General features: G+C 38.7%; 1 protein-coding gene across 1 annotated transcript in view; it reads right to left on the bottom strand.

Moving 5' to 3' along the window:
* The window catches only part of DARS1 (aspartyl-tRNA synthetase 1), a 68,582-nt gene that overhangs the window by 29,664 nt on the left and 24,875 nt on the right, over positions 1-14,043 (bottom strand). Inside the window, exons 5-7 of the mRNA XM_054044132.1 lie at positions 2,326-2,428; positions 879-959; positions 107-166 (exon numbers count right to left, since the gene is read on the bottom strand). Of these exons, the coding sequence (XP_053900107.1) occupies positions 107-166; positions 879-959; positions 2,326-2,428 (244 nt within the window). The remainder of the gene's footprint in view (positions 1-106; positions 167-878; positions 960-2,325; positions 2,429-14,043) is intronic.

Below are 14,043 nucleotides of genomic sequence, written 5' to 3'. Positions count from 1 at the left end.
ATCAGTTAACATGAGCTCAAAACAATTAACTTAAATCCTGGGGTTCTCATGGATATTTAAGCTCTAATTTGCTGCACTTAACTATGTAACATAACCAGTTCCTTACCCTCAGATCAATTACTCGGTTGTCCAGCCGTGTATCTTGGTTTACACTAGCTCTTCCTTCCTAAACAGTTGTACAAAAAGTATGTAATGAAAACATATACACACAAAGAAATACATTCCATAGAGTGAAACACACTTTGGTTATAAAGCGTTTGCAGTATTTGCAAATCCAGTGGGAGGACTTCTAATACTATTTTGAGGGGCTTAGTAGAACAATTCAAACAAGAATTGTGGTAGATTCTCTATCTCTGGCAATTTTTTAATCAAGATTTTTTTTTTTTTTTTAAATCATATGTTCTAGTTCAAAAGCAATTATTTTGGGGAACTTCCATGGCCTGTGTTATACAGGAGGTGAGATTAGATGATCACAATATTCCCTTCTGGCCTTGCAATCTATGACCAGTTCTTTGTTCCCCCAGTGTGATCACGAGTGTTCAAGATGTGGCCTTTCACAATGGATACAACGCATAAACTAGCCTCGAGGACTGCCAAAAGCCTGAAACATGCACAAGTACTTGTTTCAGAATGAGGTCCTGTAACACTAATTGGTAGAACAGAACAGTATCTGCAAATTATGCAGCTCTGACTACCCACTGTACCACAGCAAGTATCACATAGATGAGAAGGTTTCAGGGAACACACAATCTGGATGTAAAGGAAGTTAAATAAAAGCCAAAAAGCAAAAATCACTGCATTAAGAAGTGTTTTCATGTTTTTGCTCAACTACAAATACAATGAAAATTCACAGGTGTGTTAGGGACAAAAGTTTTCACCTCCTCTCCTTCCACCTCAGCTCGAACGGCATCATCCAGCTGCAAAGGCAGTCGGGGCTCAGCCAAACTGATCACATAGATCTGAAAGTGAGACAGTAACAGAAATAGCATAAAACCCAGCTCAAAACAAAAGGGTGATTTACAAAAAGGTATTTCTGGCATAAACATGAAACAGTGTTTGCATAAATCGTTAACTGGAAGCGTGCGAATTTACTCAAAAAGTCAAAAGAGGGAGATGTTTATTTGACTTTATTCTCATGGCTGTACTGGGAACACATAGTATCATTTCTTTCCTCCAAAAAAACAGGAAACAATGAATTTTATATCTTTTTTGGAATAAGCACTTCAAGGAGAGATAGCCTGAAGGTGCCAGCCTAATGATTCATAACTGGGCTTTTGGAACCTGAGAGATCACATCAGTCCTTTTCCCTTCTGAGGAAGATTAGTAAGTGGATACTTATTAAAGTATTATTATATTGGCAATATGGTAGTGGCTAGAGGCCCTGATTAGGAGCCTATTGGACTAGACACTGCACAAACACAGATTAAGACAGTCCCTTAGCTTATCCTCTAAATGTACGGTAAGGCATGTATGGACACTTTCATAAGAACCCAGAGCCTGCCTGATTTGCATGATTATTAAAACAAATTTCATGGAACTTTTAGTAAGTCTAGGGGCTTTCCTCAATATTCTTGGCTAAAATATACCTCCCCACTGCACCTGTGTAATGTAGTATACATTGACTGGCTGCTGAACTCTACCCATACAAACTACTAAAATGCAGTCATCCTAGGGGTGTAGTTTGTGAAGTGCTTAAGTGTCCTTTTGGTGAAAGGTGCCATATAAATATTAAATACCAATTCTATCAAACTGCACTTCCCCAGCCTCAATATGCAAATTATGGGGAATTTAGGTACTCTCTTAAATGTATTTCACAGAACTTTAGAGGGGACATGTATGATGCATAGCTCCTGTGCATCATAGTGAAAACATATGCATTTTTCTGTATTAAAACAAACATCTAAAAAAATTCCTGCCTTATGCTTACAAAGAAAGAGGCAGATCTGTATGGACAGAATTTGCTATTGACAAGAATCAGAACTGGAATTAAAAGCCAATCCTAGCCCAACTGTTCTAACTATAATCTTCAAAATATGATTCCAAATGAGGACTTTAAAAAAAAAAAAAAAGAGTAGATGGAAACCACAAATTCCTAAAATTGCATGAGTGCGTGTGTAAAAAAAAAAACAAACAAAAACCACAAAAGTGCTTCTTGTTTACTGTATTAAGCATTTAGGTTTGTTTTAATGCAGTTTACTGTAAGACCAGTCTACAAATCTTATGAACTTTTACTGAAAACATAAATTTGACATTTTTGATAAATTTGTATTAAAAAGGTGTCAGAAATAATTACCCAGGTGCACTATTTGCTTAAAAACATGTTACCCTTTGAACGTGCAGCTCAACATCTTGCTGAGTACAGCCTCCAATTTTCTGATGCACTTTCCTCACAACGCCTTCAACATCCACAATGCTCTCTTTGTTGATGCTGCCAATAGAGATAGCCAGTTTAATAATTTCATCACACTTTTAAGTACTAATTTGGATATCACCCACCAAGAAAACTACATTTTGTACATAATGCTGGAACAATATAACAGACTAGAGCATTTTAGGTAAAGTCATTGTTTGTTTGTATACAAGTATTGAGCTAGCAAGAGGTCTTTGCTAAAAGAAAATTTCCCAGCTGCAAGAAATTAACATTGGGGTAGAGGGTTGGGGAGAAAAGGGGTAATAAATACATTTCTTCAACATTTCAGATTTGATTACTACTACTTCTGTCTGTGAATTGCTTTTTCTTTCTTTCTTTCTTCAACAAAAAAGAAAAGGGTTGCTCTGTGTACTTGCAACTGAAATGAGGTAGTAACAGATTCCAGAGTCAAACATCTTTTAGGAACAGATTTCAAAGTAGCGTGCACTTTTTGCAGGCTGTGGGGTCTAAAATAGTGGTCCCCCAAATTACAGAAACACTAAGGTGAGAACTAAATCAATCACCTGCAGGTTTGTTTGTGTTTTTCTGGTGAGCTCAAACAGGAAACTCATTTAAGCTATAACTTAAGATACAAATCCATGTTAATATTATAGTTGTGTGCATTTGCTTTTGGTAAAAAAAATTAAACTTACACACAGATAGGGAGGCAGATACTAGCCTTCAGAGTCAAAAAGTTGAGGTACTCAAAAGGGACAGAAAAGAAGATAGTTTGCCAAGGCCACTAAGTGCATTCTTCATCTAGACTTCTTGGCCTGCCTTTTGTTGCGTCTGTGATCAGCTTCCCTCTGTTATAGATGATAGATAACATATTCTTGTGCTATAACTGACCTATTTTCAGGTACAGGTGAGCTGTGTTAAATGCTTATTTAAATCCAAAGATGCACACCTTCACTTAAATTGTTTGCATTTGTCTATTTTTACTACTGTAATGCCTGCGCCAAGAAAAAAAAAATACTCTTTCTTTCCTTCCAATGCCTATCCTAGATTAAATAAACTTGTCTCAGAGAGAAAGGTAGTTTAGATCCTATTGGTCTATATTAATTTCTCTGCCATTTAATTGGAAGAATAATCTCAAATTGCCAGTTCACTTTTTTCCTAAGGTGTAGGCCAAAGGGTCTGTTTTTATTCTGTTCAGTGCTGGTTCTCATCAGCAATATAACTTAAATCTAACCATAAGTTTCTGGATCAATATAAGTTGATGGTGTGACGGGTTGGATCACAGAAACCCCTTTGGGAACTGCCAACTGATGTGCCAAGACTACTTCTGTCCCTGTTTTCCCTGCCACCTTAGGACTCCAGCACCCTGTCTTGTTGAGCCAGACACGCCAGTCTGCTCCAACACAAACCCAGGGTCTGAACCACGTGCCCCAAAGCTGCAGACTTAACTGAAAGCAACTTACAGAAGTGTTCCTGTCTTTAACACTCAGATGCCCAACTCCCAATGGAGTCTAAACCCCAAATAAATCAGTTTTTCCCTGTATAAAGCTTAATTTGTTCGCCCTCTATAACACTGATAGAGAGATATGGACAGCTGTTCCCCGTCCCCCGCCCCCAGGTATTAATACATACTCTGGGTTAATTAATCAGTAAAAAGTGATTTTATTAAATACAGGAAGTAGGATTCAAGTGGTTCCAAGTAGTGACAGACAGAACAAAATGAATTATCAAGTAAAATAAAATAAAACACGTAAATCTAAGTCTAATACAGTAATAAAACTGAATACAGATAAGATCTCACCCTCAGAGATGTTTCAATAAGTTTCTTTCACAGACTGGATGCCTTCCTAGTCTGGGCACAGTCCTTTCCCCTGGTACAGCCCTTGTCCCAGCTCAGGTGGTAGCTAGGGAATTCCTCATGATGGCTGCCCCCTTTTGTTCTCTTCCACCCATTGATATATCTTTTGCATAAGGCGGGAATCCTTTGTCCCTCTGGGTTCCCACCCCCTCCTTCTCAATGGAAAAGCACTAGGTTAAAGATGGATTCCAGTTCAGGTGACATGATCACATGTCACTGCAAGACTTCATTACCCACTTGCCAGCACACATGAATACAGGAAGACTTACCAGTAAAACAGAGCCATCTATAGACAATTGTACTGGTTAATGGGAGTCATCAAGATTCCAAACCACCATTAATGGCCCACACTTTGAAAATTACAATAGGCCCCCAGAGTTATATTTCATATTTCTCGTTTCAGATACGAGAGGATACATTTAAACAAATAGGATGACCACACTCAGTAGATTATAAGCTTTGTAATACCTTACAAGAGATCTTTTGCATGAAGCATATTGCAGTTACATTATATTCAAACTCATTAGCATATTTTCATAAAAGCATATAGAGTGCAACGTCACAGATGGTTCCGTTTGCTTCAGAAGAGATGTAGCTAAATTTTATATTACCCAGTTAACTTCTAAGAAGTCTACCAAAAGAGAGGATTCAGAACTAGGAAAATACACCTCTACCCCGATATAACACAGTCCTCGGGAGCCAAAAAATCTTACCGCGTTATACGTGAAACCGCGTTATATCGAACTGGCTTTGATCCGCAGTGCACGCAGCCCCCCCACCCCACAACGCTGCTTTACCGCGTTATATCCGAATTCGTGTTATATCGGGTCGCGTTACACCGGGGTAGAGGTATATACACAGAGTTTCCAGATAGTTTTCTGAAGTTCAGATTCTTCATCTTTATTTTTTAGTGTTGTCATACTATGGACAAGTATACTTACAATATTTAATAAACCATATCCAAAAGGATAACTAATTCTACTCTACACACCAAATAATATAAAATGGGTAAGGTGGAAAACAGGTTCTCTGCCATCTAAAAGAACCTGACAATTACCAGTTAAAACAACTCAACCTTGAAAAATACATGCCCTCCCCTTATACCTGCCAAACTCTACTCCACACAATAAACAAACAAAATATTTCTTAATGTTCTCTGCTAGTTATCAGTTTTTTTAAGTCAGTGATATAGGACAGGAGACAGCAAAAAGGCTTGTTTCCCTTTTCATGTGTCTTTAAAAAAAAAACGACACTACCAACAACTAAAAAGCAGCATTAAGCCATATAGAAAATAAATCCACAGCACATGGTAGCCGTACTCATGGCCATTTCTTAGTCATTTTATATAGACTACTGAAGGTTTTGTCTGGTCCATCCAGTTCTTCAGCTATTTGTGGCAGCAATGGATGTAAAAAGCAAATCAAGACCAATGCTGAGCTTTTCTAAATATTCCACCCTATAATTTTTTTTTAATAACTAAAACTGAAGCCTAGCTGCAGAGCAGAAGAGAAATTAAGAATACACAAAGAAATTACATATTCAAATAAGATTTTACATGAGATGAACCATCCACGAAGAGATTCAGAAAGACTGTTGTAAAGAACAGGAGCAGCAAAAGAGAAAAGGCTTTTCCACCCAGGCGCAAAAGTATGTAGAAGAACAGAAGTCAATGCTAGATGAACAGAAGGAGCAGGGAGGAAACAAAGAATGAGGAGCAGGGTGAGATATGCTGAAGAAAGTCTTTGGAGATTACACAGACCAGGAGAGCAATCTTAAATGGGATACTTAAATGAATGGAAAGCCAATGGTGTTTTTACAGGCTGAGAGAGTAATTTTTCTTTCTACATGGGAGAAGGGAGGCAGTAACATTCTGGACACGCTAGGGTTTTACAAGCTATGATTTGAGGAGAATGCTACAGCACAGTCAAACTGAAAGGAAAGAGATGAAGCCACAAATGAGGATTCAGAAGGTCTACCCACAGAAAAAGCTGTAGATGTGATGATAGACCTGAAAATTTGCCCAGATAGTAGAAGGGAGGGAGAAATGAGCAAATTTATAGATATATAATGGAGGCAAATGGATGGTCTGAGTAGAGATGTGGGAGGGTTATGGAGTTATATTAGGCATCTCCTCTTGCCCAAGAAAAATACTTCTGTGTTGGAGTTATTTAAATGGAGGAAACTGAGATGAAGTCACAAGTTTGCTTCAGCAACACAAGCAGAGAATGTGGATATGGAGAAGTCATTAAAGAGAACTAAAGAATCCCTGGTCCTTGTATTTCTACTCTTCCCTTTTTGAAATATTGCTTTACAAAGCACAAAACACCCTTGCTATTAGAGCCAGGTATATGTGGGCATCTCAATGGACAGCAGACACAAGCAAGTTTATTTTAATGAACATAGAGGCCTAGCTTTTATGTTACCATAAGCATTCACATTCATGGTTTTAACTGAAGGCTTCAATACATACAATGTGGATTCCAGTCAAGACTGGAATTATACAGAATCTGAATTTTTAAACTCAAACTGATTACAGTTGAAAAATCAAAGTGCTAACCGTTGTGTTTCAGTTAACATGAATGACAAATTAGAGAGTGTGATTAATGTCTGAATTCTTGGCTGTTCATTGAACCATCTTCTGTGTAAATTAAAGATTACCATTAAGGTCTTTTCTTATTTAAATGAATCAGTCATTTCTTGATCTGAGAGATTCCAGGTGAAGCAGACATTTAGTAAGTTTCCATCAAAGCACTACCTATTTTAATGTTGTATAGAAAGTTCAAAATTAAAGAAATAGTCAAAGATTTCTTTTAAACGGCCTAATTAAAAACCCCTCAATTTTCTAACTGCCTCCCCAGACATTTCTTAAATTCCTTTTTTATAATGTTTTACACAGATCGTTCTTTACGTTTTTGTTGATATGATTGTCTCGAGCAGGGGAGCAAGAGCCGGTCTGAAACTCACAAACACGTCTAGCCTCACGCTACTGCCGAGGCGTCTTCCCTGTTAACTTTCATTTAGCCTTCCAACATGCTACTTTCCAACTCCCTATGGATGAAGCTGGGAAGGGAATTGCCATGGTTCTTCTGAGCCCGACCATTGCTGCAGAGAGAGTCATGCCAGGGATGCGGAAACCCCACTGCCTTTTAGCTCTCTAGAAGTGGAGATTTTCTCCTGGCTTCCTGGTTCCTGAGACGGGAGATACAACTGCTCTCCAGGTCCCACTTCTTTCCCCACTACTTTCTCCTGGCCCTCTATGGAGGCATCTAGTGAGTTGAACAAAGGATTCCCTCCAGGATCTTGCACCTCCTGGTTCTGCTGCACTCCTAGCTCTAGGGAGGAAAAGGGGGAAGAGGCAGGTTGACCCTTGTCTCTTTTGGTCTTATTTTGGAGGGCATCCTTCCTCTCTCTCTGTCTCTCTTCCCCCAAATGGTTTGTCTGTCCCTGCTGCCACCAGGTGCTTTCTGTTCTGTGGTGTCAAATGCACAAAGTTAATATAGGGAAAGGACCAAAAAATATTTTGTTTATTTCTTTCATTTTTTGCAATATTAGGGATTACTTGTAACAGTAGGTATAATGTTTTCATACAAGTGTGATTTTCAAATTTGACTTTTTAACAACTGTCAAACTAAAATTTAAAATGGAGGATAACTACATAATGTAAAATTATTACCTCCATTTGAATTTATCACTCCAGAATACTTTTAAAAGCAACAAATCTAGAAGGAGAAGTGGAAGAGGGGAACAGGAAAGAATGGGACATATAGGACTCCCGGTTATGGGAGAGACTGGGGGATCCTGGTATGGCAGAAGAGGGGCATACGCAGCCTCTAATAGGAGGGAGAGAGGGAGGGAGGGAGGAAAGAGGGAGTTCCTATTTAGATCAAAGATCTTAATATTTTGCCATCACTAGCAGATATACACTGGTGTATCTGCCACACATCAGCTGATGCAACAGTAGGAAGATTAACTCTAACCCACAGAATAACAAACTGAAGGAAAGTCCATTAGCTGGTAAGGAAAAACAAAACTGCCTGAACTTGTTTAAACTGCATGACTTGTTACTGAAAGAGGTAACGTGCTTGTGATTCATAAACTATACAACACAGACTGCAACCTAACTTCCTTTCACTGAAGATTAATATTATATAGCTTTGTAACATTTTGAACATTTCTCAACAATATGACCTAAAGCATAAGTGTTATCAGCAATCAAAGCTCTGAGGTGATGAACAATAATGAAAGAGATACTGGAGACTGGTGAACACGACAATTAACTTATCTGAATAATTATCTCATATAGTAGATTTTACAATAATAATTTCACCAATCTAGTTATATGGACATTTTATACAATTTACCTCTGATGCAACGTTAAGCTAAGACAAATTTTCACAGTGTGTACCACTGCTAGCTAGGTGATAGAAGGTGATGGATTGGGAAGGGTGGTTTTTTTCATGCTTCTGTCCTATGAAAATATTAAACAGTGGAACTATTACAACTAATGTTGTTTTGTATTAATCACAACTTCATTCAAGGATCTTAAGGCTAGTCTACAATACAAAGGCTATACAACTATATTGGCAAAAACCCCTTGTGAAGATAGTGTACACCAATAAAACGAGTTATTTTTCTAGTATAGTTAAACCATCTCCGTGAATGACATAGGCTATACCTACAAAAGAACTGTTTTTGCCTGTATAAGCTGCACCTACATGTGTGGGAGGGGGCTGCTGGCATAGCTATGTGGGTTAGGGATGTGGTTTTTTCACACTACTAAACAACACAGCTATGCCAGCAAAACTTTGTAATGAAGATCTGGCTTTCAAGCACTTTACAAACATTATTTAAGGTAAGCCTGACAAACTCTTGTTAAGTAAGAACTGTAAACCCCATTATTCAGATGCAGAAACTGACAGGTGAAAGTCACTGAGCTCAATAGAAGAGCTGGGACTAGAACCCACAAGTCCTGACTCTTGGGTCTTTCCTCTTCCAATTAAACCAACACATGAACCTCATAGGAATTAAAAGTTAATCTTCATATGCACCCATGTTTTTAAAAAATCATCATTCCCTTGTATTGTTAATTTAATAAGGGCACTCCTATTTAAATAGTGAAGTCTGTCCTTTTGATTAGCATAGAATTAGGAGATACTGTTACAGAGAAAGATTGTATTGAGTAACTCCACATGCAACTTACTTCACATTCAGGTTGGTCCACTGTGGTTTTACATAAAAGCAATAAAGTCTATGAAAAGCCTAATAACTGCAAAGTAACATTGGCAAGTTCCAGCATTATAATTCTCCAAGCTTAAGGCTAGCATCAAAAGAATTACAACTAGCTAGAGGCAGCAATGGGTCAGTTTTAACATCTTAGTTAATTATATGACTTAATTAATAATGATACATAATCACCATCATACTGGGTCAGACCAATGGTCCATCTAGCCCAGGATCCTGTCTTCCAACAGAGGCCAAGGCCAAGTTCTTCAAACGGAATGAACAGAACAGGCAATCACTGAGTGATCCATCCCCTCTCATCCACTCCCAGCTTCTGGCAGTCAGAAGCTAGGGACACCCAGAGCATGGGGTTGCATCCCCGACCATCTTGGCTAACAGCCATTGAAGGATTTTCCCCCAGGAACTTATCTAGTTCTTTTTTGAACCTAAGTATAGTTCTGGCCTCCACAACATCCCCTGGCGATGAGTTCCACAGGTTGACTGTGCATTGTGTGAAGTAGTACTTTCCTTTTGTTTTAAGCCTATTAACCTCATTGGGTGACCCTTTGTTCTTGTGTTATGTGAAGGAGTAAATAACACTTCCTTATTCATTTTCTCAACATCATTTGTGATTTTATAGACCTCTAGCATATCTACCCCCTTAGCCGTCTCTTTCCCAAGCTGGAAAGTCCCAGTCTTTTAACCTCCCCTCATATGAAAGCTATTCCATAGGCTTAATTTTTGTTGCCCTTCTCTGTACCTTTAATTCTAATTTTTTTATTATTTTTTTTTATTTTTAAGATGGAGCGACCAGTATTCAAGGTGTGAGCATACCATGAATTTAATATAGTAGCATTCTGATATTTTCTGTCTTCTGATTTATCCCCTTCCTAATGGTTCCTAACATTCTGTTAACTTTTTTGACTGCCGCTGCACATTGAGCAAATGTTTTCAGAGAACTATCCGCAATGACTCCAAGATCTTTCTTGAGTGGCAACAACTAATTTCAATCCCATCATTTTGTACATATAGTTGGGATTAATGTGTCAAGGTGACAAAGAATCCTAATTGTAACCCAAAGGAAGATTACGAACAGTTGATCCCAAGCATACGTCCCTGTGGACCAATGGTCTAAGCACAGCTGTCTAGTTAATCCACTTAGCCCTAGTCTACACTGGGGGGGGGGTTGGAGGGCGGGGGGGGGAGAGAGAGGATCGATCTAAGGTACGCAACTACAGCTACATGAATAACGTAACTGAAGTCTATGTAATTAGAGCAACTTACGACTGCTGCGCTCCCCCCTCAACTCTGCTTGCGCCTCTCGCGGCACTGGAGTACAGGAGTCGACAGGAGAGCGCTTGGGGGTCAATTTATCGCATCTAGACTAGACGCAATAAATCGATCCCCGCTAGATCCGGCAGGTAGTGAAGACATACCCTTAGTCTACTTAATGCTAGACACTTCATAGTTCGTGTAGGCGGACCTCAATGCACACACCATGGGCTTCCTCTCATTCCCTCTCTATGAGGTGTGTGCGCACAATCCTCTTCTTTTTCAGGGATTCCCTGGGAGGGTGGGGGGTGGATGTGTGTCTCTGTCTGCCTCTCATTCTACCTCTTCTTGTTACCACGGTCTGACATTTCCCCCCCAACCCCACCCCATCACTATATCTTTTTGAACTCCATTCCCCTCTTTCCCACCCATCTCCTCCATTCCCTTCAAGCCAGGGGGTCTGTGTGTCAGGGTTCTCCAATATCCCCGTGTGCCCCATTCCCACTCTCTTTCAATCCCTCTTTATCCATGCCAGGGCCTCTGGGTGAACCTCCTTCTGGATCCCAGGGTCCCCCATTCTCTCCCCCATGGCAAAGACATAGCACTGTCCACACCAGTGCTTTTGTCAGTGAAATTGTCGGCCAGGTGTGTGTTTTTTTCACACCCGACTGACAAAAGTTTTGATGACAAAAGTGCAGTGTAGACAAAGCCTCAGCAAATGTACCATAATTCCAATTATTCTTTATTGAAATTAAATGTATATGCACACACATGAATTTCTATATGCATAGTAAATTATCTTTGTAACCTATGATACCAGTGATTCTCATTTAGTACATACATAAGTAACACCACAGTATATAATTTGAATGAAAAATACCTAGCATTGATGTACCACTAAGGTAGCAAACTTTTAAATATTTAAGAGTTAGGAAACTCCAGGAGTGATGTTTACTTACCACATTGTATGTCCTCTATATTTCATGCTTTGCATGAACAATAATATCTAAATACAGGTAAAAAGGAAAATATTTATAGAATATATTTGAAATATATTTATAGAATGTTTGTGAAATACAACCAATTTAACATTTAATTGGTTAGTTTTTTAGCTCTAATGTTGCTTTTTAGCTATTTACCTAGCACAGCTTACAAACTGCAGTCTTTGCTAAAGGAGTTTGCAGGTTCCTTGCTGTGAACAAATGGTTAGTTACAAAAATGCTGTAAAGCTCCTTAGTCTGGAGCCACTTTAAAAGCTCCACTAACCATTACTTTAAAGCCATTAAGTCTGTCAATCCTAGAGTCTCCTTCTGCTTTAGCAGCTTTGCTCTAACCAAACAGCTGTGCAATTAACCGGGTGTGCATACAGAGGCACCACATCCATCAAGCTTAATGGAGTTTTCTCCTGCATGTGCTCAACCTTTAATTTACAAATGTTCATAACTTACTTTAAAATCAATTTATTTGTATAACTACAAATCATAGTCTTATTCATTTATGCCAGACTTCAAATCCAGCATGCAAGTAAAAACTCAGGTCCTGAGCTATGACTGAGTTGTACTCAGCACAGTTGAGGAGGAAAAAGGTCAAAGGTGACTTTAAGGCCTGGTCTACACTAAAAGTTAGGTTGTGAGAAATCCACATCCCTGAGCAATGTAGTTAAGCCAACCTAATGCCCAAGTTAAACAGTAGGTTGACTGAAAAATTCTTCCATCAACCTAGCTACTCCCTCTCGTAAAAGTGGATTACCTACCCCAATGCGAGAACCCCTCATGTTGATGCACACAGTGTCTACACTGAAGTGTGACAGCATTTCAAGTATAGACAAGCCCCAAGTTATTGCTCTGATCTGGGGTTGTGTGGCATCCAGTGCCAATTAGAACAATCTCAAAGCTGCTCTATTTTAAGACTGTTGCTAAAAGTCCCAATGGGCAGTTCCAGCACCCAGAGATCACTATTCAATAGAAGCAGCTATAGTTTTAGTTAAAACAGATATCAGGATGTTTAATTAACAAATGTGGTATTACTGCTGAAAGCAGCTTTAAACTTATCTATGGCAGAGCTCCCCCTGGTCAGGTGGGAGCTTTTTGGTAAAATTCCTTAGTATTCACACAGCTTACCTGAATCAGCTACACAAACACTGACCAAAACTGTAACTACTTCTGTTAAACACAACAATATTTATGCACATGACATCAACAGTTAATTCAGTTAAGTTACAAGATGTGAGAGCATCTGAACTAGAATACAAAGGAAAACACTGATTTACACAGGATTCACAATCTTTTAGTCTTTATGTCTATAAAGCTGTTCTACAGAACATAGGATCTCTGTATGACAACCTACTCCCTTACTCTACACTAGTGGCTCTCAACCTTTCCAGACTAGTATACCTCTTTCTGGATTCTGATTTGTCTTGCATACCCCCAAGTTACATATCACTTAAAAACTACTTGCTTACAAAATCAGGCATAAAAAGACAAAAAAGTGTCACAGCCACACTATTACGGAATAATTGTTTACTTTCTCATTTTTACCATATAATTATAAAATCAACCAACTGGAATATAAATATTGTACTTACATTTCAATGTATAGTATATAGATCAGCATAAACAAGTCATTGTCTGTATGAAATTTTAGTTTGTACTGGATTCGCTTCTGCTGTAGACTTGTAAAACTAGGCAAATATCTAGATGAGTTGATGTACCCCCAGGAAGACCTCTTTGTACCCCTGGTTGAGAACCACTGCTCTACACTAACTTTCTTTCCTCAAAGCTGACAGAAAGTTTAGTTGCTACAATGGCCACTAAATGCCTTAATCTCTCTGTTATCCGTACGTGTATTAATCTATCCTTTCTGTTTTAACCACATGACTGTATTATGGCAGTCTCTGTGTGATGATAATCTTTCACCAACAGCTTCATATGGCAAGCAAAAACCCACAATAGCCACTTTGCAATGAATCACTTTCTCTTAGCTACTGTTTTGAACAATAGGCTCATGAACTAACTGTAAGAAGCTAGTTTACTTTAGATAGAAAACAAACTGTTGTTGCTCAGACCTGGAAAAAAAAAATTTTGACCTTCAGGGAGAGGCCAATCCTGGAAATTTTCAGCAAATTACAAATGACTGAACACAGTGTTGGAATGGAAATTCTTATGATACCTTAACTACAGTTGTTCCTGATGCCCTGCTATAATATTAAACTACAATTTACAATAACCAAATCTAACCAACTTCCCTGGAATTGGATACCTCATCTATAAGGCAAGGCAGCAGTAACAACGCTGATACAGAACCTTTGATGCCACTGTGGATTACT

Source organism: Malaclemys terrapin, chromosome 11 (genome assembly GCF_027887155.1).
Source record: "Malaclemys terrapin pileata isolate rMalTer1 chromosome 11, rMalTer1.hap1, whole genome shotgun sequence".
In the NCBI taxonomy this organism is placed as follows: Eukaryota; Metazoa; Chordata; order Testudines; family Emydidae; genus Malaclemys; species Malaclemys terrapin.
Note: the sequence above shows the minus strand (reverse complement) of the source record. Positions and strands in the feature narration are given on the sequence as shown.